At 48.4% G+C, this 27,646-nt stretch overlaps 1 protein-coding gene across 2 annotated transcripts; it reads left to right on the plus strand.

Moving 5' to 3' along the window:
- On the plus strand, positions 1-25,853 carry LAMP1 (lysosomal associated membrane protein 1). Of its 2 annotated transcripts, none has more exons than XM_044779663.2 (9): positions 1-341; positions 6,664-6,785; positions 8,459-8,675; positions 8,790-8,948; positions 22,229-22,416; positions 23,088-23,213; positions 24,110-24,176; positions 24,245-24,415; positions 24,900-25,853. In XM_044779663.2, the coding sequence occupies exons 1-9, from the start codon at positions 290-292 to the stop codon at positions 25,037-25,039; spliced, it is 1,242 nt and encodes a 413-aa protein (XP_044635598.2). In that variant the 5' UTR covers positions 1-289; the 3' UTR covers positions 25,040-25,853. The 2 variants fall into 2 exon arrangements, with proteins under 2 accessions (XP_044635598.2, XP_044635599.2); XM_044779664.2 differs by having other exon boundaries at positions 100-341; positions 6,667-6,785.
- The last annotated feature ends 1,793 nt before the right edge of the window (positions 25,854-27,646 follow it).

Consider the following 27,646-nt stretch of genomic DNA (forward strand, 5'->3'; position numbering starts at 1 on the left):
GGTCACGTGCGAGGCGGGCGCTCGGCGCGGGGAGGACGTCGCACTCGCAGGAGCCGGGCCCCAGGCGCCCGCACGCTCTCGCGAGATCCGCAAGGTCACGTGACGGCACGGGCGCGGCGGGGCCTCACGTGACAGGCGCTGCCGGCCGCGGGTCTCCTTCCAGCCGCGGGCGCCCAAGAGGCCGGGCCTCTAGACCGCGGGACCGCCGCCCCACGCGCCCGGCCCCCCTGCCCGCGGCCCAACCGCCCCGCGCGCGCGGCTCCCGCTCCGCCTCGCGGCCCTCGCGCCCATGGCGGCTCCCGGCGGCGCCCGGCGGCGGCCGCTTCTCCTGCTGCTGCTCGGTGAGGCCGGCGGGCGGGGTACTCACGTCCGGGGGGCGGCGGCGGGGTCGGGGGGGCGACACACGGCCCGGGGGGCGGCGGCGGGGTCGGGGCGGGGGACACACGGCCCGGGGGGCTGCGGCGGGGTCGGGGGGGCGACTCACGGCCCGGGGGGCAGCGGGGTCGTGGGGGACTCACGTCCGGGGGGCGGCGGCGGGGTCTGGGGGTGGCACAAGGACCCGGGGAGCAGCGGGGTCGGGGGGGATTCACGTCCGGGGGTCGGCGGCGGGGTCGGGGGAGGACATACGGCCCGGGGGACGGCGGCGGGGTCTGGGGGTGGCACAACGACCCGGGGGACACACGGCCCGGGGGGCGGCGGCGGGGTCGGGGCCGGGGACACACGGCCCGGGGTGCTGCGGCGGGGTCGGGGGTGCGACTCACGGCCCGGGGGGCAGCGGGGTCAGGGGGACACAAGGGCCCGGAGGGCAGCGGTGTCGGGGGGACTCACGTCCGGGGGGCGGCGGCGGGGTCTGGGGATGGCACAAGGACCCGGGGAACAGCGGTGTCGGGGGGACACACGGCCCGGGGGGCGGCGGCGGGGTCGGGGGGGGGCACAAACGGCCGGGGGGGCAGTGGTGTTGGGAGGACGCACGGCCCGGGGGGCGGCGGCGGGGTCGGGGGGACACAAGGCCCCGGGGGGCAGCGGTGTCGGGGGGACACATGGTCCCGGGGTGCAGCGGTGTCGGGGGGCGACACACGGCCTAGGGGGCAGCGGCGGGGTCGAGGGGTGGCACAAGGCCCCGGGGGGCAGCGGTGTCGGGGGTCACACGGCCGGGGGCGGCGGCGGGGTCGGGGGGCAGGGGGAGCCGCAGGCCGGCGTGGCCCGCGAGTCGTGCCCGCCCCGGCCGAAGTCCACGCGTGGCGTCCTGCTCGGAGCCCGCTGGCCGCTGCCTGGGGAGCCGGGTCCGGGTGGCCGAGGGGTCGGGTCTCGGGCGTCAGGTTGGAGTCTGCTCGCGTGGCTTGCTGGCTGCTGGACGGCTGTGGTGGTCCTTGGCTTAGGGCAGGGCTGGCCGCGGAGGTCCATGGGGCACTGTGCAGCCCGGGACGGCAAGGCCTGCGGGGTCCCTGCGACCCCCACCCCGGCGGGTGAGCCCCCGCAGCTCTGCCGCACGGACCGTGCCCGGAGGAGTGCTGGGCGGCGCCCCTTTGAGCGTGGCGTGCGGTGCTGGTGTTACTGGGACTCTGCACTTAGGCGAGTGCCTGGCAGTTGTCTTGAGTTTAGGAGAACCCACAGTGGCCAGGACGCGCGGTGGGACTGGCCTCGAGCGACAGCGGCTGTGTTCGTTTCCAGTGAGTCGTGGCACAGCGCGGCCCTGTTCTGTGTGCCGGTTCCTGTGGGTCGGAACGAGGGGCTCCATCCACGCGTTGGGGAGAGTCTGGCTCTCCTTCAGTCTGCCCAAGTCATAGAAGCGCTCAGCGTCTTATTGAGGAATTCTGCTCTCATTTATCTGTCGTAACAAGAAAGAGGAGTGTGTGCTGTCCCGTCAACGGACCTCACCACGTGGTTTGACTTTGTCTTTAGAGGCCTTTGGTGAACCCCTCTCCATGCCACCCTCATCTCTCCCCCAGGAACATGGGATGGTTTATGTAAGTGTCAGGGTCCGAAATATACAGAAGACGACTGGCGGGAGGTCGTGAGTTAAGTAGACACGCATGCTCTGAGCACACCTGCCCGTGAATTCTTTAAACATCTCTAGGTCTCATCCTACTCTCAAATTATGGTATTGCCACTGAATGGATCTTGGTTTCACATTTAATTGGGTGTGTTGTGTGAAAGGGATTTCTGAGCTGCATGAATAGCCACGAGGGACGACCTCATTGGAGCAGTGAGCTGTGCCCTTCTCTGGCAGGTGTGATCAGCTGCAGGACGAGTTGCTGGAACAAGTTTTGTCCCGTCAGAGCAGCTGCACTGACTTTTTTAAATAAAACTCAGACACATTAAAACTTTAATATTTTGTGTCATGTCTTAAAAATTCTGCTTAAAAATGAAGAGAAAAATCCATAATTTCCTTACGTTCTGATACCTTGGTGTGTTGTGCTTATAATTAGCTTTTTAATGCCTATTCTGTCATATCGTTTAAATTTCATATTCAATTAAAATCCAACTTTTGGGAAAGATCTGTTAACAACGATTTAGATTTCTTTAAAATAATGTTTATTTTATTGCAGAATTTCACTAAAAAGCATCTTTTCTAAAAATATTTCAAACTTCTAAATTACTAATTCCTCCTGCATTAATAATTAGAAATTACGTAAAGCTTCTTTTGTGTTTGAGTACTTGGTAGAAAGACTAGACAAGCATGAACTGAAACTTTTTGATATGTGAGATTAAATGTAATTGTGTAATGAGACTCTTTAAACCGTTGATGTCAGCTGGATGACCTCCTTCCCCTTTCCAAATAAAGAGCTGTCACTTAGGAAGTTTGAAAAGTTTATACTAATTAATGTTACCCTTGATTGTAGGAGTTTGTCAGTTACTCAGGTTGGTGGCCAAATTCTTCCCTACCTTTGAGGTCAAAATGTGTTTAGGTCCATAATTTTTAATTTATGTTATTAGACCCATCCCAGGCAGTGTTAGTCCTCCCTTCTCTCTGGGTCCACAGGACTTGACTACATGTGTGCATAGTGTGTGCTTTACTAGAGTATCAGTGCAGCTGTGTTTTGATTATTTGCGCACGAGTCTCCCTTCCTCATCTTACAGCCTCCTCGTGCCTCATGTAGGAAGTGCCCAGGACATAGTTGAGACGTCCAGTTTTACAGCTGTGATCCCGAATGAAACGTGCATACGTCGGCTTTTTAGAAATGTGCATACTGGTGCCCTGCCCTTAGAGGTGGTGATTCAGTGTCTGCGATGGAACCTTGGTCTTCTTTGTCTTCCTTTAAATCTTGATAGATGATTATGTATCTCTGGTTAAAAAGAAGAAGAAAAATACTGGATTTAAAAGAAGCCAAGACAAACTAGAAATAATTTTTTATAAAAATTTTAATGAAGAAATTTATTGACTCATTTCTTTAGATGGCAATCTCTTTCATTTCAAAGGCAAGTGTTTCATAATTTGAAGTGTGTTCACTCGCTCACCAAATGCTGGAGAGAACGGGTGGTTCAGATGTGGCACTCACTCTGCAGGCAGCCCACGGCAGCACAGACGGGCACATGTTTTGGGTCGGCAGACCCGGTTGTAGATCTGGCTGTGCACCCTCACTAGCTGTGTGACCTTGAGCAAGTTAACTTCTCTGTGCCTTAGTCTCCACATCTGTAAAAGGGAATTGTAATAGTGTCTACCTATGAAGGTTGTCATGATGACTTAGTCACCTGCAGAGTGTTTGGAGTGGCACCTGGCACAGAGCAAGTGTGTTGCAAGAGCTTGTTAAGTGCAGTGCTTGCTTGACTTTGTCAGGTACTGAGGATTCAGTGAACTTGATAGATGAGGTCTGTGTACCACTGGATGTTTAGATGGTAACAGCTGATATTAGAGCCCGTGCTAATGCCCTGTACTGAATGCTCTGCATGCATTGGCTCCTCTGGCGCTCTAATGACCCTGAGGTGTCAGCACCCTCTCTTCCACTTCACGGGTGCCTAGACCCAGGGTGTGGCGGCTGCTGCTGGCCCCAGGTCACACAGCCAGTAAGTGGTGGGGGACCCTGTTGCACAGCAGATCTTACTCAGAAGCAGGCGTGCTTCCCAGCGCTGTACTTGTTCTCTACAAGGAGGGTGTTTTGAAGGAATAACCCGAAGTTACTCCTGTTTCTGACCCCTGGAGCAGTGATGGAGTTCACAGCTGAGTGAAGGACTGCTGGCGATCAGCAGTTGTCAGCAGGCCAGGGAGCTGGCTTGAGAGGGACACGCCTCAAAGTATTGCGCACATTTTACCTGATTTGAGAAGGGTTTTTTTTTTAATCAACTGCTACTGTTACAGAATTAAAAAAAACAAAAACCGAAAAATTTCTGGCCATTAGCATACATACGTTTCTCTTAGAATTTTGTATTCTAACGGTCTTGTAGACATTTTCCTCTTGACCGAAAGTGGCTTCTGGGGTAAGTGCCTTATTTTAATAATTGAAAGTTTCTGCGCCTCTCCAGAATAAATGTCGGCATCTAGTGCTCCTAGAGCTTATTTTAAATTTTAGTAATACTTCTTTGTTTTCCTTTGAAATCTCAGCATATTTACTAAATGAAAAAGTTGTATGAGAAGTTGTTTAATCCGCACTGTTTCTCATGAAGTGCCGTGAGTCAGTAGAAAGTTTTTAATGATTTAGGGAACTTTTTGGAAGGGCAGCTCAGTAAGAACTGGCCTGTGCGTGCTCCCACGGGAGGGAGCGGCCTGCTGTGCCACGGCACACGTGATTGCATGGGACCCTCCAGCAGCTGGGCCAGGGCCAGGGGAGGGTGGCTCAGACCTGAGGGAGCCTGCGCCCAGGGCAGGCAGCGGCCCACGTGCGTGATGAGCTGGGTCAGTGTCCACTGTTCCTCTGGCTTTAGCCCCTGTGCTTTAACACGCACTTCTATTTCTGCCTCCTGAACCTGCTTCTTTGCCTTGGTGACCTCACTCCATTGCTCTTGTGCTCTTACCCGATCCCTCTCAGAAGGCCTGAGAACCAGCTTGTGTGTTTTTAGAAACTTTTACTTTGTCAAAAACAAGTTATGGAATTTTCTCTATGTTTTTAAAATGGAATATTCATTCATTAGAAGTGCTTTTAGTGTAGTTTTGCCAAAGTATCTGAGGGGAGGAGATGTTAGAAATTTGCCAAGCAAAACACAAAAAGTGGCATGGCACGGATTTCCTTGTTTGCTATGGTTTATGTTTTCATTATGTAGCAACTTTTCTTTACGATACGTTTTGGTATCTCATTTACCAGAGGCTTAAGGGGAGATGATGAGGTTTCTGCTCTAGGTCTGTGCTGTAGGTTTGAATAGTAGTTGGCTCTAAAGAGTTTGTTTTGTGGAAGTCCCAGGGGTAAACTGAAGTGGGTTCGTTGCAGTCATTTGCTTTGTCAGGACAGGGATTTTATCTCCTTTTCTTTTTGCTGGGAAAGATTTGCCCTGAGCTAACGTCCATGCCAGTCTTCCTCTATTTTTAGTATGTGGATGCCACCACAGCATGGCCACTAACGGAGTGGTATAGGTCCACGCCCGGGAACCGAGCCCAGCGCACTGAACTTAACTGCTAGGCCACTGGGGCCGGCTCAGGGACGGGATTTCAGAGTGAAAAGTTAGAGCGTCCTCTGAGGATGCTGCCTTCCAAGTGTGCCTGTCACATTTACCCTTGGAGCCATCAGAGCCGGGTGTGTAAACGCCTGGTGGAAGGGCGAGCCTGTGGCAGCGCAGACAGGAGGGCACGTCAGCTCTAAGCGTTCCAGCAGACAGTGGTGCCTGACACCTGTGGGGCTTTAGACTAGCAAATGCACCTATTTTTGCCCATCTGTAAAAAACAATGCGCTAAAATGTGTGGCTCGTAAAACTACTCAGTTGTCTACCACAGTGATCAGATTACATTTGCCACTAAACTGCTTGGTCTGGGCTGTGGGAGGTGAAGAAGCCAGAGACGGCCTGGCCCTGAGAACTCACTCAAGGAGGAAGCGTGGCGGTGATGGCTCTCGAGCTGCAAGGACACTTGGGAGCTTCGTCTGTCTCTTCCCTCTGGGGTACAGCAGACCTACCAAGACATGTTGAGTGATGTTCTGAACTCACACAGCTAACTCCAGGTTCAATTGAAACACTGTTTTTTGAGAACCTTTCTGAAATTGGGCAGAGAGCTCAGACCTTTGAGTCCGTGGCTTTTCTTGCCATACCAGCAGTCCGTGAGAGGCACAAACAGATCCAAGTTTAAATAGCAGTTGAGGATCACAGTGAAAGAGACTGCCAGCCTTCCCAGGGATCTCTGTAGAAGGCCAGTATTTAGGTTGAGTTGTGCCTCCAGAACACCACCACATATCCCAGAGATCCTCTGAGGAATGAGTGTGGAGCAGCCTATGCCAAGGGGTGACCCAGGAATTGACATGCCACTTCTGCTAAGTATTCTGAAGTAAAGCATTAAAGAGCTGTTGACCAGATTGGCAAACTGATTGGATGGGTTTAGAGTTAACATTTTCAGGATGTGTCCAGGAGGCCAGAAGGCCCAGCTGAACCCAGCCTGGGTATTCCGTGTGTGTAGTTCTTTAGTGGTTTAAGAAGCACAGTGCAGTCTCCTAATAAAATCCATTATTGCTACAGCTGTAGACAGCAGAAATATCCAGCTGTGTTTTCAAAAAGGCTTTTGGTCATTTCTGTCTTTCCTGGAGTTAGCAGGCCTCATGCACGGTGCATCAGCAGTGTTTGTGGTGAAAGATGGCAACGGGACAGCTTGTATAATGGCCAACTTCTCCGCTGCCTTCTTGACCAACTATGATACCAACAGTGGTTTTAAGGTAGGAAACAGCCGCGTGCCGCGTGCGTTGCTTGTGCTTGTGCGTGTGTGTTAAGATTAATTTCATCCTTGAAAAAGGATACCACCTTAACACAGTTGTTTTCACGTATGCATATTTCCTTCTGGGCTCATCAGTAGACTATGCCTATATATTATGTACTGCCTTTATTTTACAGATTATGACTGCCTGTAGAAGCCTATGCTGTTTTATCTACTGAAGCTGCAGTCGTAACCTACAGTCCATTTTGTTCTGTGCTGTCACTGATTTTTCCTGTTTTCTTCATGATTATCTTTTATAATCACAATGTAACACTTCATTATGTTAACCAGCCTGATTTGTTACATCATCCCCTTATTGGTAGTTGTTTTCTTATGTTCTTTTTCATGCCCAATGTATAGCTCTGTGAAGATAGCATTTTTGATTTGTTGAATTTGCCTTAAACTGTTATGTTCTGAGAATTGCGTATAAACAGTTGTTTGACGTGCAGTGCTGTCAGCATTATACCAGTTTGATTAAAATGTCCCTTTGTTCTTTTGTTAAAACAGGCTTTTTGCGTTTACCTGAGTTCTAACAAATGAGCAGCATCTTTTTGTATGTCTTCCTCTGTCAGTTACCTGTTAATGGACATTTCCCTTTCTCATTCTACTTAACATTCACTCTTTTAAATGTATCCTTAAACCACACTGTCAGTTCTTTGTTGAAACGTCACCCTTCCTTGCCCACCTCCATGTCACAGCACTGTATCTTTCCTGCCGCTCAGAGGCAGTGGTGGGCCTGCGTTGCTGGGGATGTACACTTCTCGAGAGCACTTGGACTTTGTGCCAGCTGCTCGGGCCTCATTAGTTCATACAGGCTCTGTACACATGTGGTCGCTGTCAAAACAGAAGAAAACCAGGAAGGTTTGTGTCCATAGAAATATCTCAAATTATAAAGAGTTGTCCAGGCACCTTTTATTTTAATTTCTACTTCACTTTTTTTTTGTTTGGGTTTTTAAAATATTTCGTTACATATTAATTGTGTTACACTAATGTGATCATCCACATGTTGTTATGTGCCTTACTGTTGCACAAAACATGTCCTTGTCACCTCATGTAGTTCTGTCATTTTTTAGGACAGCTTAACCACAGTACATTTAGCCATTTAGTTAACCATTTAGTTCATTTTGATGGACGTTAGGTTGTTTTCTAGTTGTTTGTTTGGCTTGTAATGGTAAGTTCAAACAGTTCTGCAGTAAACACCCTCTTCTCTTTGTTTAAAAAGACGTATTCTTCTAACACACATTTCTATAGCTAACAAGTAGTAATAACTTTTTTTCGAATATAAATACACAGCTCATTCTGAAGCCCATTATAATTATTTCGGTTTGCTAAGATAGCTTTAGTTTTAATTCTATTGTAAATTAAAGTTATATTAATAAAGAATATTTAATTCTATGAATAATTAAGTCAACTTTATCTTACACTTGAATTACTTACTTTTTGGTCTATTACTGACATGTCATGTTGACCTTTTTTGTGCTTTTTACTTTTATTAAAAATGAATACCTTAACGGTGATATCTGATCTGGGCCTGAGGTCTCAGTTTGTGTCAGACTCAGATCTTTCTTTGGTATTTCTGATTCCCTTGATAGCCTGCGTTCTAATTGGGGTCTCTCATCGCTGTGTGTGTTCTAGAATGTGACCTTCGACCTGCCCTCTGATGCAGTGGTATTAAACAGCAGCTCTTGTGGCAAAGACAATGCTTCTGGCCCCAGTCTCGTGGTTGCTTTTGGAAGAGGACATACACTGACCCTCACCTTTGCAAGAAATGCCACACGTTACAGGGTCCAGCTGATGCGTTTTGTTTACAACTTGTCAGATGCACAGATTTTCCCCAACGCAAGCTCCAAGGGTACGAACCAAAACTCACCAATTATGAAGGGAAGAAAATTGGGTTGGGGAGTATCTAAAATTACTTTTCACCAAGCACTTCAAGTAGTGAGAACTGGATTTTTTTTTCATACAGAAGTCAAGACTGTGGAATCCGTAACTGACATCAAGGCAGACATAAATAAAACATACAGGTGTGTAAGCAGCGATCAGATCCACATGAGTAACGTGACTGTCACGCTACATGATGCCACCATCCAGGCGTACCTCTCCAGCAACAGCTTCAGTAAGGAAGGTAAGACACTGCCTGCCCTCAGCCCTGGTGCCGTTTGTCTAACTCACGGATGCCGAAGCCGCCTTGTGTCCAGGTGCCTGAGGGCCATGTGTGTGAGTGAGCCTCTGTGCCGCCCACGCCTGAGCCGGCGGCTCTCATCTTTGCAGTGCTGTCCACCAAACCTTTTTTCTCTTTAGAGAAGGTGACCTCTTTAGATGAGGGTGGACAAGCATTGGTTAAAAAGGGTGAAAGGGCAAAGCAATTGAAATCCTCTCTGTGTCTTCCCTTGTTAGAGAGCTAACGGGGTCAGGGTCACAGGGCCTCTTCCAGTTCAGTCCAGTTGTCTATACACAGAGACTAGTCTGACCTCATTCCAGCTCAGGCAGGCTTGGGGGCAGGTGGTGGAAGGACAAGGAGTGCCTTTCAGAGAGGTCATGATCCCTTGAGGTGCACCTGCCACCTGAGCTCCAGCCGTGGGCTCTGGGTCCCACAGGCAGGGGCTCCAAGCCCCTCCAGGGTCCCTGGTCTCTGGTTAGGCAGTCAGCCTCTGGTTCCTTCACTTGGAAAATAAGGATCATAACCTGGCTCAGAAGCTTGTTAGGATTAAAAGGGAGATTTATGCAAAGTGCTTATCTCAGTGCCTGGCCCAGAGTAAGTAGTGAATAGTGTCATTTTACTCTGACTTGAGGAAATTCTCTTCCCAAATCCTGCCCGTCAGCTCCCAGATGCCTGTCACTCTCCTGGAGGGAGACCTTGGGCGAGTTGTCCCCATGGACAGAGTGTGAGAGACAGCGCCTCCTTCTAGGCTGCTGGGCCTTTGGTTTGCAGTGTTCCCCAGCAGTCTGGCTGGAACGCTCAGAGTGGCTAGGGGAGAGTGGCTAATTTGTGCTGTGTTGCCAGTGCTCGGTGGCACGATGGACCTGTCAGCCCTCTGGGAGGCTTGTCACAGTCCCTCTCAGAGATGTGCGTGCTCCCAGCAGAGCCGGCAGACACCTCTGGGCTGTTTACTGGCTGACCCTTTATGGAGTAAATTTCCTCACCCCTGACCTACTGGGAAGACTGTTAGTGACAGAGCTAGAACTGAGAGAGACCCCGTGTAACTGGGAGAAATACAGCCAGCGGCAAGGTGCAGGGCTAACGGTGGAGGTCAGAGTGAGCTTGACTTTTCCACCACGGAGCCTCTTTCAGACCGCGCCTGGCGGGCCGGGTGGGCATGCACCTTCACCTGGAAGGGCTCGCAGAAGGTGAGGACTGCCCCCTTGGGCTGGCGTGAGCAGTGTGTGTTTGAGGGCAGCCGGTCCAGGCGTGTGTGAGTCTCACATCCCCCTCCTCAGGCAGGTGCAGGGTGACTTCAGTCAGAGTAGGTAAGTGAGCGAGGCTTAGAGTAACGAGGTAAACACTTCAAGTAATTACCTATTTCTTCACAATCACACGTCTCTGAATAGCTGGGTTTCCATACCTGGCACAACACACCTGGGTTGCATCTGTCGTCTTGCTCAGGTCTCAAGAGCAGAAGGAAAAAGCAAAACCCGTCAGAGGGCCTTAGAAAATGATAGTGTCTCTGGTTGCTGGCTCCCTGGAGTGACCTCACTGCCAGCTGGGCCTGAATTTGGCCGTAGAATATGGCTCCTCACCTTCATGACTTGTTTTCTTCTGCTTCAGAGGCTTCTGAACGTGGACGAGATGGCTGGGAGTCCCAGCAGGGCGTGGTGCTTTGAAGTGAGGTGCTGCGCTGCCTGCGTCGTGAGGGCGTTGGGGCCCTGTGACAGGGCTGCCTTTTCTAGTTGAGGGACAGATATGGCAATGTAAAGAGGCTGATTTTGTTTTGTTTTGTGAGGAAGATTAGCCCTGAGCTAACTACTGCCAGTCTTTCTCTTTTTGCTGAGGAAGACTGGCCCTGAGTTAACATCCATGCCCATCTTCCTCTACTTTATATGTGGGATGCCTCCCACAGCATGGCATGCCAAGCAGTGCCATGTCCACACCTGGGATCCAAACCGGGGAGCCGCGGGCCGCTGAAGCGGAATGTGCACACTTAACCACTGTGCCACCAAGCCAGCCCTAATTACTTTTCTAATGGAGGACATATTCACGTGATTCCAAGTGAAAAAGGTACAAATGCAAGGCTGTCCTCACACCTGAGACCCAGCCACTGGCCCCTTCTCCGAGGCAGGCTCGTGTCCCACTTAGGGTCACTTGGGGTTTGGCCTTTCAGCTTGGGGCTCGGTGGTTACTCGGAGCTTGTGGGTGGCCCGTCAGTCTGTGCTTTCCAAGACACTGCCACACTCTTAGTAAGTTCTCCTGGGAACAGGAGGGTTAAGAGGCATTCTGAAGTTACATCTTGGAGAAGTTCAAGTGTCTTCTTCTCATAGGCCAGGAGGGCTGGGTGAAGTTCGGGCCACCTGCAGGCTCGTCACTGGAATGGAAGAATTCCCTCTGGGGCTTGTGGAGCTCATCTCCTTACACACCCTCTGCAGTAACCCTTATCACTGTGGGCTTCTGGCACTGAGACACAGAAAGGAAGCAAGACAGCAAAGCGACCCCAGGCCCTCTTTTGAGGCTCCTTTGCTAAGGCGTGTGCCTCTTGCCTTGACAGCTGCTCCTGCCCCACCTCTCACACAGCCCCTGACTTCTTGCTCAACACACTGTCTTATGGGATGTGGTCCTCCTGTGGCCTGGATCCTAGGACCAGTGATTAGAGGAGCTCTCGGGCCAGCCACTGGCAGGCAGCTGCTGAGGATGCAGTGCAAGGGGGAGGAGTTGAGGCCTCGTATCCCTAGTGGGGCAGACACTCCATAGGTGAGGGGCTATGCTGTGCAACAGAATATGCTAATTGATGACATGATCTGAATTGTTTTTACAGCTCAGCGATTAGCATATTCCACAGTTACTCAACTCGCGGTGAACGTGACTGGAGTCTGATCCTTGGAGAGCCTAACCAGCCAGCATTTTGTTAGCCCACTTTTTGTCTATTCTTCGTGTCTTGTTGGGTATTTGTTTTTATTGAGGTCGTAATAGTTTATAACATTGTCAATTTCAGCTATGCATTATTATTTGTCACCATACATATGCGCCCCTTTACACCTTATGCCCACCCCCTGACCCCCTCCCCCTGGTAACCACTAAACAGTTCTGTTTGTCCATGTGTTTGTCTTCCACATATGAGTGGAATAATACGGTGTTTGTCTTTCTCTGGCTTATTTCACTTAACATAGTTCCCTCAAGGTCCATCCTTGTTGCAAATGGGACAATTTTGTCTTTTTTATGGCTGAGTAGTATTCCACTGTATATATATACCACCTCTTCTTTATCCAGTCATGAGTCCATGGGCACTTGGGTTGCTTCACTTCTTGGCTATTGTGAATAATGCTGCAATGAACATAGGGGTGCATGGGTCTCTTTGAATTGTTGGTTTCAAGTTCTTTGGACAAATACCCAGTAGTGAGATAGCTGGGTCGTATGGTAGTTACATTTTTAGTTTTTTGAGAAATCTCCATACTGTTTTCCATAGTGGCCACACCAGTTTGCATTCCCACCAGCAGTGTACAAGGGTTCCCTTTTCTCCACATCCTCTCCAACATTTGTTGTTTTTTGTTTTTGGTAATTTTAGCCATTCTACCAGGTGTAAGATGGCATCTTAGTGTAGTTTTGATTTGCATTTCCCTGATGATCAGTGATGTTGAGCATCTTTTCATGTGTCTATTGGCTATCTGTATATCTCCTTTGGGAAAATGTTCGTATCCCGTCCCCATTTTTTGATCAAGCTGTTTGTTTTGTTGTTGAGTTGTGTGAATTCTTTATATATTGTGGAGATTAACCCTCTATCAGGTATATGATTTGCAAATATTTTCTCCCAGTTGGTCAATTGTCTTTTCGTTTGGTTCCTGGTTTCCTTTGCCGTGCAGAAGCTCTTTAGTCTGATGAACTCCCACTTGTTTATTTTTTCTTTTGTTTCCTTTGCCTGAGGAGACGTGGTATTTGAAAAGATCCTTCTAAGACCAATGCCAAAGAGCGTACTGCCTATATCTTCTAGGAGTTTTATGATTTCAAGACTTACCTTCAAGTCTTTGATCCATTTTGAGTTAATTTTTGTGTATGGCCTAAGATAATGGTCTACTTGCATTCTTTTGCATGTGGCTGTCCAGTTTTCCCAACACCACTTATTGAAGACACTTTCCTTTCTCCATTGTATGTTCTTAGCTCCTTTGTCGAAAATCAGCTGTCCATAGATGTGTGGTTTTATTTCTGGTTTTTCAATTCTATTCCATTGCTCTCTGTGCCTGTTTTTGTGCCAGGACCATGCCATTTTGATTAGCATAGCTTTGTAGTATACTTCTTTTTAATTTTAATTCTTTTCCCTGAGGAAGAGTCATCCTAAGCTAACATCCATTGCCAATCCTCCGCTTTTTTTGCTTGAGGAAGATTAGCCCTGAGCTAACATCTGTGCCAGTCCTCCTCTGTTTTTTCCTTTGTATGTGAGACACCTCCACAGCGTGGCTGATGAGTGGAGTAAGTCCACGCCCGGGATCTGAGGCCATGAACCCGGTTGCTGAAGTGGAGCGTGCAGAACTTTAACCACCTGGCCACAGTGCCAGGCCCAACTTTCTGGTATATTTTGAAGTCAGGGATTGTGATGTCTCCAGCTTTGTTCTTTTTTTCAGGATTGCTTTAGCTATTTGGAGTTTTTTGTTATCCCATATGATTCTTAGGATTCTTTGTTCTATTTCCATGAAGAATGTCAGTGGGATTCTCATTGGGATTGCACTAAATCTGTAGATTGCTTTAAGTAATATGGACATTTTTACTATGTTTATTATTCCAATCCACGTGCACGGAATATTTTCCCATTTCTTTATGTCATCTTCAATTTCTTTCAGTAATGTCTTATAGTTTTCGTTGTATGGGTCTTCACCTCCTTAGTGAAATTTATTTCTAGATATTTTATTCTTTTTGCAATTGTAAATGAGACTGATTCTTGACTTCTCTTTCTGCTAGTTTGTTATTAGAGTATAGAAATACAACTGGTTTTTGTAAGTTGATTTTGTACCCTGCCACTTTGCTGTAGTTGTTGATTATTTTTGATAGTTTTCCAATGGATTCCTTAGGGTTTTCTGTATATAAGATCATGTCGTCTGCAAACAGTGAGAGTTTCACTTCTTCATTGCCTATTTGGATTCCCCTTATTTCTTTTTCTTGCCTAATTGCTGTGGCCAGAACCTCCAGCACTGTGTTGCGTAAGAGTGGTGAGAGTGGGCATCCTTGTTTTGTTCCTGTTCTCAGAGGGATGGCGTTCAGTTTTTCCCTGTTGAGTATGATATTAGCTGTGGGTTTGTCATGTATGGGCTTTATTATGTTGAGGTGCTTTCCTTCTATACCCATTTTATTGAGAGTTTTTATTGCAAATGGATGTTAGATCTTGTCAAATGCATTCTCTGTGTCTATTGAGATGATCATGTGGTTTTTATTCCTCATTTTGTTGATGTGGTGTATCACGTTGATTGATTTGTGGATGTTGAACCATCCCTGTGTCCCTGATATAAATCCTACCAGATCATGGTGTGTGATCCTTTTCATGTGTTGCTGTATTTGGTTTGCCAATATTTTGTTGAGGATTTTTGCGTCTATGGTCATCAGCAGTATTGGCCTGTAATTTTCCTTCTCTGTGGTGTCCTTGTCCAGCTTTGGGATCAGGACGATGTTGGCTTTGTAGAATGTGTTAGGAAGTGTTCGTTGTTCTTCAGTTTTTTGGGATAGTTTGAGAAGGATGGGTATTAAGTCTTTTCTGAATGTTTGGGAGAATTTTCCACAGAAGCCATCTGGTCCTGGAATTTTATTTTTGGGAGGTTTTTGATTACTGTTTCAATCTCTTTACTTGTGATTGCTCTGTTCAGATTCTGTATTTCTTAGTGCTTCAGTTTTGGGAGGTTGTAAGAGTTTAAGAATTTATCCATTTCTTCTAGATTATCCAATTTGTTGGCATATAGTTTTTCATAGCACTCTCTTATAATCCTTTGTATTTCTGTGCTATCCATTGTAATTTCTCCTTTTTAATTTCTAATTTTATTTATTTGAGGCTGCTCTTTTTCTCAGTAAATCTGGTTAAGGGTTTGTCAGTTTTGTTGATCTTCTCAAACAACCAGCTCTTTCATTCATTGATCCTTTCTACTGTCTTTTTTGTTTCAATTTAGTTCACTTCTGCCCTTATTTTTATCATTTTCCTCTTACTGACTTTGACCTTTGTTCTTATTTTTCAAGATCTGTTAGGTGTAGTTTAGGGTTGCTTGAGATTTTTCTTGTTTCTTAAGGTGGGCCTGTATTTCTATGAATTTCCCTCTTAGGACTGCTTTTGCTGCATTCTCTAATAGTTGGTATGATGTATTTTCATTTTCATTTGTCTCCACATATTTTTTTATTTCTCCTTTAATTTCTAAAGTGATCCATTGCTTGTTCAGTAGCATGTTATTTAGTCTCCACATCTATGTCCCTTTCCCAGCTTTTTTCTTGTAGTTGATTTCTAGTTTCATAGCATTATGGTTGGAAAAGATGCTTGATATCATTTCAGTCTTCTTAAATATATTGAGGCTTGCCTTGTTTCCCAACATATGGTCTGTCCTTGAGAATGTTCCCTGTGCACTTGATAAGAATGTGTATTCTGCTGTTTTTGGATAGAGTATTCTATATGTATCTGTAAAGTCCATCTGATCTAGTTTTTTGTTAAATGTCACTGTTTCCTTGTTGACTTTCTGTCTGGGTGATGTATCCATTGATGTGAGTGGGATGATAAGGTCCCCTACTCTTACGTTGTTAATATCTCCTTTTAGGTTTTACTAGTTGCCTTATGTGCTTTGGTGCCTCCTGTGTTGGGTGCACACACATTTATACGTGTTATGTCTTGGTGGAGTGTTCTTTTCATCAGTATATACTGCCCCTCTTTGTCTCTCGTTGCCTGTTTTATCTTGAAGTCTGCTTTCTCTCTTGTAAGTATGGCAACACTTGCTTTCTTTTATTTGCCATTAGCTGGGAGTATCGTCTTCCATCCCTTCACTCTGAGCCTGTGTTTGTCTTTGGAGCTGAGATGTGTTTCCTGGAGGCAGCATATTGTTGGGTCTTCTTTTTTAAACCATCCTGCCACTCTGTGTCTTTTCATTGAAGAATTCAATGCATTTACGTTTAGAGTGATTACTGATAAATAAGGGTTTAATGCTGCTATTTTATCACTCATTTTCTGGTTTTTCTGCATTTCCCTTGTTTCTTGTCCCATGTATTTCAGACTGCCAATGCAGTTAGGTAATTTCTATGATGGTTTTCTTAGTTTTCTCTTCATTTATTATTTGCGTTTCTCTTCTCATTATTTGTTTAATGGTTTCCATGAGGTATGTATAAAAAATCTCATAGTAGTCCATTTTCTGATAGCTTCTTATTTCCTTAGACTCAGCCGATTCTATCCCTCTCCTCTTCTCTTTCTAAGTTGTTGTTGTCACAACCTATTCCATCTTGTGTTGTGAGTTTATGGTTAAAATGACGAGATTATTTTTGATGTTTTCCTTCCCTTTATCTTTAATGTTATAATTAAGTGTTGGCTAACCTGTTCTGATAGAGAGCTGCAATTTTATGATTTTGTTTGCCTGTTTATCTCTTGCTCAAGGCTTTCTAAACCTTGTCTTCTTTTTTTTCAGGTTTGAGGGCCTTCTTGATCATTTCCTGTGTGTGTGTGTGTGTGTGTTGGGGTGAGGTGGGGATCTTGTGGCAATGAATTCCCTTAGCTTTTGTTTACCTGGGAAAGTTTATTTTTCCACCATATCTGAAGGCTATTTTTGCTGGATAGGGTATTTTTGGCTGAAAGTTTTTGTCTTTCAGGATTTTGAATATAACGTTCCACTCTCTCCCAGCCTATAAGGTTTCTGCTGAAAAATCCACTGAAAGCCTGATAAGGGTTCCTTTGTAGGTCATTTTCTTCTGCCTTGCTGCCCTTAGTATTTTTTCTCTGTCATTGACTTTTGCCAGCTTTACTACCACCTGCCTTGTAGAAGATCTTTTTACATTGATATAGTTAGGAGATCTGTTGGCCTCTTTCACTTGTGTCTCTAGCTCCTTCCCCAGGTTTCAGATGTTCTCAGCTATTATTTCTTTTTTTTAGGAAGATTAGCCCTGAGCTAACTACTGCCAGTCCTCTTTCTGCTGAGGAAGACTGGCCCTAAGCTAATATCCATGCCCATCTTCCTCTCCTTTATATGTGGGATGCCTACCACAGCATGGCTTTTGCCAAGCAGTGCCAAGTCCACACCCGGGATCTGAAGCGGCGAACCCTGGGCTACCGAGAAGTGGAACGTGCACACTTAACCACTGCACCACCGGGCCAGTCCCCCAGCTCTTATTTCTTTGAATGAGCTTTCTGCTCCATTCTCCTCCTCGTCTCCCTCTGGAATACCTGTAATCCTTATGTTGCATTTCCTAATTGAATTGGATGTTTCTTGGAGAATTTCTTCATTTCTTTTTAGTCTTAGCTCGCTCTCCTCCATCTGAAGCATTTCTATTTCTGTCCTCCAGACTGCTGATTCATTCCTCCCTAATATCAGCTCTGTTGTTCAAGGAGTCCAGATTCTTCTTCATCTCACCTGTTGTGTCTTTCATCTCCAACATTTCTGATTGGTTTTTCTTTATAGTTTCAATCTCTTTTGTGAAGAAGTTCCTGATTTCATTGAACTGTCTGTCTGTACTTTCTTGTAACTCATTGAGTTTTTTTGTGATAGCTGTTTTCACTTCTCTGTCATTTAGATTATACATTTCTGTGCCTTCAGGATTGATTTCTGCATGCTTGTCATTTTCCTTCTGGTCTGGAGAATTATTTTTTCAGACTATTTGACAGCGTGGATTTGTGCCTTTGTGTACTTATAGTATCTGGTTGCAGCTTCTACCTGCCATGACTGGGTGGGGTCAGAAGCTCTGTATTCTGAGCCCACGACAATCCACAGCTCCTTTGCTCCAGCTGCTGGCTGCTTTTCTGTCTGTGCTGGCTCTGGCCAACTGCTGAGCTGTGATGCCAGGCTGGGGGTCAGGGCTGTCTTGGCATGTGCGATCCTGGGGGTGTTCTTGCTCTGCCCTCGCTATCTCCTCTCCTGGGGTGCTGGCTCAATAAAGACACCCCTGCGACAGCTTAGCCATGCCTGTGTGGGGCTTTCCCTCAGGCTCTGGGGGAACTTGGAGAGCGAGGGTGTTCCCATGGAGGGCTGCCCCACCCCCTCTTTTCTCAGAGCCACGTGGTCCTGCACCCAGGGTCGCTGCCCTTGGGGGAGGGAGAGGAGATCCCTTTCCTCCTTCCACTTCGTCTTGGGGTCCAGCACCTCCACCGTCAGACGTGTGGCTGTGTGGGTCTCTCAGACGTCTTTGTGTTGTGTGCATGTCCTCTGTTGGTGTATGAATGTCCTTTTTGTTGTATCTTAGGGGAGAGAGGCTAAGGGGAGAGAGCATTCCGCCATGATGCTGGTGTCACTCCCTGTCTTGTGTGTCTTTTGATACTGCTAGGTTTTAATGTCACTTTACAATTAAAGGGACAAGTATTTTCCCTACAAGTAGGGAATTTGGCATACTCACCACATATACTATCATGACAGCATAAGTCACTTAAAAATAGTTGATTTCCACTAAAACGGAGCCATATTTTTATCCCCTCTTGTACCAATTTTATTCCTTTGGTTCTTAGGCACTTTTTTTAAACTTACTTTTTCCTTGTCTCTTAACTAAATTGAAAGTTTCTTCAGAGAAAAGATTCCTTATCAAATTTGTTAAGTATGTTTTTAGATGCCTCTATTCTCTTGTACTCGTGGGCTCTTAATAGAGAATTGTTGAATTAACACATTTCCAGTGAGTCAGTAAGGTTTTGGTCATAAAAGCCCATGTAAAGCTTTTATCTGATGAACTGCAGGCTTAGGATGTTAGACTAGGCTTGTGGGGCCTCACTTAGCAGTGACGTGGTAGTGGCCTTGACTGAAAGCCACCGTTAGTCCTGCCTTTTCATGTGTCATCCTAAGAAACCTCAGGTACTTAGAGATTTCATTTTGGAAGGACATAAAGCACAAGCTGAGGCTGAACTTCCCTGTCAGTTTCACTGATGGAGATGAGTGCTGAAGAAGACAGGTGTCGTCTTTCATGAAGGGCTGTGAAGTGGGGCAGATGATTATCGTTCTGGAATGGGCTGAGTGGAGCTCTGCTGGAGGCTGAAGTGAACCAGATGGATGGGTGTCACTCTGTGTCCGTCAGGATTGGATTTCCAGCCCCAGGCCCACGCTGGGTTAGTGGGTTGGGATAAGGCCTACACAGGCATCTGGGTTTAATGGCTCACCAGAGGCCTTGGATTTTTTCATCTGTTTATCTTTAAGATCTGATATGTGAGTACTTGTCAACTACTATGACCATTAGTTCAGAATGGAAACTACTTTTAAATATAGTTCATCATATAACTGACTTAATACCCAATTTGGCAGTATCTCTTTTTCATTCCTTAGGAACCAGAGTCTCGCTCAGTGTCTAGTTTAAACTGAAGGAATTGATGCTAAAACATCTCTTTCCATCTGAGACTCTTGTTAATTACAGCTTCTGGGTTTATTTGAACGTCTACTGCTGCCAGGAGATCATTTGGGGCCTTCAGGATGTATAAGCTTTTGCAATTTGTGAGAAGAGCTACTAGAAGGTTGCCCAGCCCTGGGGTCTCCTCTCCCATTGTCTCCTTTGTGGAGAAGACTAAAGGTGACCCATGGTAACCCCTGCGTCCCCTGGTCTTCCCAGAGGCTTTCCTGCAGGTGGCACTTTGCAGACTCCAGTGCACTTTATTTGTGATTATCTCTGCGTGGGTTGTGAGCCCTCTGCAGGAAGGACTTTGGTGTTTGTAGTAGGTGACAGCCTGGTTAGAGAGAGGATTTTACGTTTATAAGTAAGATAGAAGAAAGAGGGCATTTTATCCATGCAGATTTCTAAGTCCTGCCTTTTTCTGACTAGCACTTAGACCTAACTGTGTTATTCATGTTTGCAAGTTGACATTTTGTAACTGCTTAATGAAAACAGTGGATTATACCTTGAAAATGATAGTCAAATCCGTGTAGGTTACTCTTCCAGTGTGTTATGGTGAGAAAAACAACTTTGTTTTTCTGAGTTGCTGCCCAGGCCTTTTACAGCTTGACAGCCCTGCTTGCATGTTCTGGACGCTTGGACAGGGACCTGGGCTTAGGGTTCCCACACGCCTGTGCTGTGCCTTTTCCAGGGCACCTTTTAAAATAACCACTTCAGAGTTAAGTTGGTGAAAAGTTAGTGACCTTACCCCAGCCACCTTAGGAGGAGTAGGTGCTTGCCACCCTGCTCTCGTGGCCTGGGTAGGGTGCTGTCCTCCCCCGCCGTTGTGCCCCTCCCTTCCGGGGTCTGTGAGTAACTGATCTTGTGCTTCCTTCGTTTGAGTGCAGTGAAACTGCACCTTGGATCCAACGACCCTGTAGGCTTCGCTTTCCCAGAGCGGGAGCTGGGATGCTGAGGGAGCCTGGCTGCTGAGGCCCTGTGTGGGTGGCTTGTGCCCCTCATTCGGCAGGTCGTAGTCTGCACGTTCTTCATTCAGTCCGCCAGCTCCAGCTTCTGAGTGCAGTTTGTGGCCAGAATTTGGAGACTGGCCTGTTCTCTGTTTTGATGTGGTTTTGCACATATGATATGTTCTCTTCTGTAACAATTTATAAAGTAATGGTGAAGCTACTTGTAAAAGTACAGTTATAACATCAACTTGAAGCTTGGCTCCAGGGTAAGTGGCAGATGGTGTGGGCCAGGACACCTGTGGCAGTATTTGACTTGCCATCATCAGCCCAAGATTAAATCCACTTCACAGAGGTGGGGTTTTGTTGTGTTTTGTTTTGCTATCTTTATCCTCGGTCTAGGAAGGCATTTTGCTCTAGAAGATGGCCTGGTGTGAAGCTGTTAAGTTGCCCTGTGTCGTAGTCCTGCGGGGCAGTTTTCCTGTCTCGCCTCCCTGAGTAGATGGAATATGGAGGCAGAGTCGGCAACTGAAAAAGAATGAAATTCACTGTAGCTTGGAGTAAGAAGGGAGCAGGCGGTCAATAAAGTTAGAGCAGATCCCTGGTGGGCTCCCCACGCTGGATATTGGGGCCACCTTCCTGTGGTTCAGCCTAGCAGAAATGTGGAAAGAGTCGGAATTGGATGGAAATTGTGTAAATAGAATTCTAAACTACTTGATAGTCCACAGAAACAGAGTAGTAGAAGAAAGAACCTAATTTTGGGGGTGACAGTCTCCTAGAAGTGCTGAGTATCTTACTGTTTTAGATCGTTAAGTAATTTTCTGCAATCTTTCATAGAAGGCGTGCATCCATCCTGTCTGCTCCTGTAGAAAATGTTCAGTTGTCTTTCTCCTTTACCTTGATTTTCGATCTAAATTTTTGTTGTACACTATCATGGTGGATAAAATTCTGAGGGACAGAATAACATTCAAATTCCTCAGCATGTCTTCAAGGGGGTGCCATGTGCCCTCTCCCCCGCCAAGCACCCTCTCCCCACCCCGCCGTGCGCCCTCTTCCCCCACACCCCTGCCCCGTGTGCCCTCTCCACACTCACTGCCCTCTCCCGATAGTCACCCCCCCGTGCGCCCTCCACACACACACACACACACACACACACCCCCGTCATCCTGCACACCCGGTTCTCTGGGTCAGTGGCCCCTGCCCACTCTGAGTGGAATGTTGTCTGTGATGATTTACTCCTGCCCTGTGCTTCCTGAACGGTGTGAGCACATGCCCACTCTGAGTGGAATGTTGTCTGTAGTGATTTACTCCTGTCCTGTGCTTCCTGAACGGTGTGAGCACATGCCCACTCTGAGTGGAATGTTGTCTGTAGTGATTTACTCCTGTCCTGTGCTTCCTGAACGGTGTGAGCACATGCCCACTCTGAGTGGAATGTTGTCTGTAGTGATTTACTCCTGTCCTGTGCTTCCTGAACGGTGTGAGCACATGCCCACTCTGAGTGGAATGTTGTCTGTAGTGATTTACTCCTGTCCTGTGCTTCCTGAACGGTGTGAGCACATGCCCACTCTGAGTGGAATGCTGTTTGTAGTGATTTACTCCTGTCCTGTACTCCTGAACGGTGTGAGCACATGCCATTCTTGGTGATTGAGAAATTGTGTTCTCCGGTGCTTTTTAGGACAGTCTGCTGGGGTCCGCAGTGAGCTCAGCAGGGTTTGTAGCTCCTGGCAGCTCTAGGGACCCAGGACTTTGCTGGCCTTCCTGTGGGGCATGATTCATTCCCATTTGTCCCTCCAGAGACGCGCTGTGAGCAAGATAGACCTTCCCCGACACCAACACCGCCGGTGACCCCCCACCCTTCACCATCCCCTACGCCGGAGAGCCCCTCAGTGAACAAGTACAACGTGAGTGGCACCAACGGGACCTGTCTGCTGGCCACCATGGGGCTGCAGCTGAACGTCACTTACGAGAACAGGGACAACATGGTAGGCTGGGCTCTGAGGAGTCCTTTCTTTCTCTGTGTTGGCGCGCATGAGCATTGGGGTGGGCACACATGTGTAGTCTCCTAGATGTGGATTGTAGGGAGCAGGTCAGTGTGCCTGTGTCTGTCACAGCCATCCCACCTGTCCACACACTATGGCACTTCTCTCTGACTCAGCAGCATTGAGGCGTTGTGACGGAGACGTCACGTGGTCCACAAAGCCTAAGGCGTGTGTTGTTTGGCACTTTAAGGGACAAGTTTGTTGACCCCTGAGAGAACATGAAATTTTGCTCCAACATTTAAGTGTTGTTTTTGTACTTCTCCTTTGAGATAATATTTCTCCCTACTGATGACAGAGTCTGTGGGGCTGTGGCAGGTAACTCACTTGTGTTGCATGTAAAGTCTGTGGCCATTGGAGGACGGGGTCAGAATGGGGCTGGGATCTGCACCTTTCCTACAGGGACGTGTCCTTCTGAGAGTAGCAAGCAGAAGTAGCTGGACAAGCAGTTTTGGAACCAGAAATCCACACTAGGATAAACTTCTAATGTTTTCCTTCTGGTTTCGGTCAAAATGAACGTGGCCTTGATGTTACTGCTTTAGGATTCTTTGTTTTTTCCAAAGTGGGGAGGACTTGGCATGAGATGGAATGGTAACTTGTTTTTGTCTCTTTCTTAGACTGTGACAAGAGTATTCAATATCAACCCAAATAAGACCCGTGTCAATGGGAGCTGCACTGCCCAACTGGTGACCCTGGAGCTCCGGGACGAGGATGTCACTCTCCTTGTCTTCCACTTTGGAATGGTGAGGGCCCATGTTCCTTTGTCACTTGGGGGCTTCTGTGTCAGCCCTGCCTGGCGTCTTAGCGTGCGCCTGACCTGGTTTTCTTTTGACTGTTTTCTTGTGCGCTTGGTGCCATGTGGCCACAGTGGCGAAGCTGAGCATGTGGTGCACAAGCCGGGGTGAAGGTCGGACACAGGTCCTGAACCCACAGCTCTGCCTTAGGCAGGAGGAGTCTTTTCTCTGCCTTCCTCTGTCAGTCTTTTTGGGCCCTCTGCTCCCCCCCCCCCCTTTTTTGTTAACAAATGCCTGTGTTTGTTTATTCAGCATTCATCAGGCTGTGCCTACTGGGTACCCGACAGCCACTGTTAGCACCACCTGTCTGTAGTCAGCGTGGCTGCCGAGAGGGAAGAGGGACTTCAGGGCGGGCGCTCAACTTGGCCTCCTGCCTCATGTGGTCCCTGCCCCTTTACTGAGGAGCAGTGTCTCTGTGTCCTGTGCCTTCTTGTTTTCTTACCTGCCTTGGCAGAATCATATGTAACGTTAGCGAAATATGGGAAGAATAGAAATGTCACTCATGAATATTTGTAATACACTATGCAAATGAACTGATGAACAGTTGGGTTTCTCCTAATAAAGTTTAACTTTCAGAATATTTATTGAACTTTTTAGGAAAAGGTTCTTTTTACAATACAACTCCTTCAATCCCCATTTTAGCAGAGAATCTGATTCTGTAGAATGGTTTGGAAGGAACTAATCAAAATTTGTTCTTGAGAGTTATGCGATGCCTTTTACAGACAGGATACTCTGGTTTTATTCTAAAGCTAGAACTATGGGAGGTCAAATTTATTACCAAATGAGCCTTCAAGTTTGACAGTAAAAATCTGAGTGGTTATAAGGACTGTCTTCTTCTTTTTAAGAATGCAACTTCTAGCCAGTTTTTCCTGCAAGAAATCCAGTTGGATATGACTCTTCCTGACGCCAGAGGTAAGACTCCCACAATTCACGTGCCCGTCCAGGTGCTCCGTGGCACTCACTCTCACGTGCCTTTGCAGACCCCACCTTCAAGGCTGCCAACAGCTCGCTGAGGGCACTTCAGGCCACCATCGGGAACTCCTACAGGTGTAATGCCGAGGAGCGCCTGCGCGTCACAGAGGCCCTTTCTGTCAACGTCTTCAGAGTGTGGGTTCAGGCTTTCCAGGTGGAAGGTGACAAGTTTGGGTCCGGTGAGTAGCATCAAGGGCAGCATTTCAGACTTGCACAGGCTCTGACAGGCTATGGTTCTGTTTGGATATTGAACAGCTTGTGTGGGAGGTGGGGGTGGGGGTCCCCTTTCCCAGTCTATGATTTTTAGAGCAAGTTCTTCCTGTGCCACTTCACTGTCGAAAGGGGCAGCAAATGCATGTCAGCTTTGAGCACAGGTGATCGTTTTAAGAAGTAGTGTGGCTCCACCCCTGTGAAAGCAGTCAGTGTTCCAGAAGGGCCCAGGGGCCTGGACTGCACGCCGACTGGCCACATCTGTAACTTCCCAGCCGTGTGGAAAGCCCCGTCTCTATAGGGGCTTCTCCGTGTGCTAGCTGATTGGAATTGGAGCCCCTTCCTCAGTTAATCCTCCCCTGCTGGGCTGTGGGAAGGAGGAGGAGGCAGAGGCCAGTCTGTCTGGTCCATGTGGTGACAGCCGCGTGAGCACAGGTCCCTCTGTCTCCACAGTGGAGGAATGCCAGCTGGATGAGAACAACATGATGATCCCCATCGCTGTGGGCGGTGCCCTGGCTGGGCTGGTCCTCATCGTCCTCATTGCCTACCTCATCGGCAGGAAGAGGAGCCACGCGGGCTACCAGACAATTTAGCGCTGCCGCACCACAGACCAGCAGCGGCTGCAGGCCTGCCGTTTGTTTCCCTGAGCTCAGACTGGTTGAGGGAGGCACACTTGCCTGCACACGATTTCCAAATCTGCTTTATCCAATTTGAAGTTCATCTTGCAACATTTACTATGCACAAAAGAGTAACTATTGAAATGACGGTGTTAATTTTGCTAACTGGGTTAAATATTTTGCTAACTGGTTAAATGTTAATATTTACCAAAGTAGAACTCTAAGAAGGGGTGGGTAAGAGGGCTTTTCAAGGGGCACTGGCTCCATATCATTTGGCTTTCTAAGATTCTGGTGTTTGGTCTCTTCACTCTTGATTCAGATCTAAGCCTTACAAAGGGAGAGTCTCTGATCTTAACACTTAGGACTGATGAAAGCTGGCTAATATTAGGCTGATGTGCTTAAGGGATTAGTAGAGAAAGAAAATTGCAAAACAAAAGTACTCCAAAAGACGGAAATCTGGAACGCTTAAATTAAGCTTTAGAAGCCAGGACAGTCCCCGCCCCCATGGGCTGCACACCTCAGCCGTCAAGTATCAGAGCTACTGCTGGGGTCTGCCATGCAAGAGCTGGCACTTTTTTAAATAGCAAACTGGGTGTTATTTTTATTTACTTCTTTGTAAAGTGGTTTTCGGTCTTCTGTTTGAGGTTCAGGTGGTCCTGCGTCTGCACTTGTTTGTGTACAGTGATCGCTCTCACTCTGATTTACTGCTTGCAGCTCAGCGGCCTGGGCACTGAGGACCCTCCTGTGTGCAATGCCGTAACAATGCTAATAAAGTGTCTCTTTCTCTTTTTGTCTGGACCCAGCCCTTTTGTCCACTCGTGGTGAGTGCTTGCAATGGGACGAAGGGTGGGTGGTGGTATGTGAGCTGGGGGCAGCAGCCACAGGTGGGCACTGCCCATCACCCTGCTTTCAGGAGAGCTGACGTTGTAGCCAGTCTTTGGGGTGGTGACTTGAGAGTGTGAGTGGTGTCTTAAGGTCAGTTGTGAGTTGTGACCGTGAGAACGAGGAGGGAGGGGGAAGGGCCGCGTGGCTCCCACACAGCACTGTCTGGGGTCCTGGGCTCAGCGCTGGAGGAGGAGCCTCCCCTGGTCCTCAGGAGGCAGCAGCTCGGAGCTCCAGAACAGGGGCTTGAGCTGGAGCTTGCTTTAATCTTTCCTCTGAGGGCCTGTGGGCTGAGGGCCCTGGGACTGGGCTGTCCCTGACTGCCGTCCACACACTCGAACCCCAGGGCCTGCCCCGGAATCTGCTTTCCACATGGGACCTGGCAGTCGGCCTCCACATGCCGGGTGGAGATCTGCTATAGAGCTGAGTGGCCCCGTGTGGCTCTTACTTTGTGGCAGTCCTTTTTGAATCGAGCACAGCAGAGTGGGGCCGTGTGAGGAGTTCAAGGTGGGCAGGCCTGCGGTCTCAGGCAGTGTGCGAGCTCTGGACCGCAGGGCAGGGTTCACGGCTCTCAGCAGCAGCGTGATCACAGGCGTCAGAAGCCTCAGATTTTAGTCTCCCCAGTCTGGGCAGTCCAGACACTTTATGCCTGGGCCAGAGCTGAGGGAAACTGGCACCCGGCCTGTCATGCTGGGGTCAGGTCTTTGCAGGTGTGGCATTTGTACATCATCAAAGTTAGGAGAACATTAGAAAAGTAGCAGGTTCTGAATGGAGGGGTGAAGTTTCCAGACGGAGTGCTGTGGCACGGAGGGCTTGGTGCCTGGGCCAGTGATGGGGGTGGTGCCCTAGAGGTGCAGCTGTTCATGTTTCAAGAAGGGGAGCCTTTCTTACTTCGAGGTCCTTCCAGGGAGAGCCCCACTGACAGTTTATCAGCTACGGCCCCAAGTCGTTCAGTCTGGGGTGAGTGCTGTGCAGTTCCTGGGGCAAGGGGCTTGGGGCCACATGACTAGCATCCAAGTGTCAGGACTAGGAGTTCCGAGGTCCCTCTGGACAGTTGTGCCAGCCCCATGGTGGGAGGTGACCACTGGGAAGCAGGTGTGCTCCTTGCTGGACACACCAGGCTTGTGAGAATTTGGGGTGAAAGCAAGGACTGGGAGCGCCTGAGTCGGCCTGCGGGCACCAGTGGCCCCATGCACTCCGCTGTACCATGAGGCCGGCCTCGACGGCATCCCCCAGCTCTGGCGACCCGCTCAGGCCACCCTTTCCTGCTACATGATCATCCGCAGGTGGGTTGAGATGTTAGTATGCTGTTTGGGTCCCAATCCGGCTTCATCAGCGCAGAGCCGCAGCTGAAGGTGAGGACAGCCCAGGCTGCTGCTGTCGGGGGCACAGCTGCCAGCACCCAGGTGCCCATACCTGCTCTTCCTTTGGGGCAAGACACCGTGGTAGCAGGGTGCTGACACGCAACCACAGCCCAGTGGATGGGGACGGGGGTTTGTAAATGGAAGGATGATTTGGAGAAACCCAGGGTGTGTACAGGGCAGGTGAGCTTGGGGCTGCTTCGGGGGATGGGTGGGCAAGCTGCCCTGAGTGTGCCCCTCCTGGCCAGCGTGTCCCCACCTGGGCCTGTGTGTCCCCTGCAGGGCTCAGGTTTCTCAGCCAGCCCGAGGCAGCACCACCGACAGGGTGGGACGTTTGGGG

Source organism: Equus asinus, chromosome 11, assembly GCF_041296235.1.
Source record: "Equus asinus isolate D_3611 breed Donkey chromosome 11, EquAss-T2T_v2, whole genome shotgun sequence".
Taxonomy (NCBI): Eukaryota; Metazoa; Chordata; class Mammalia; order Perissodactyla; family Equidae; genus Equus; species Equus asinus.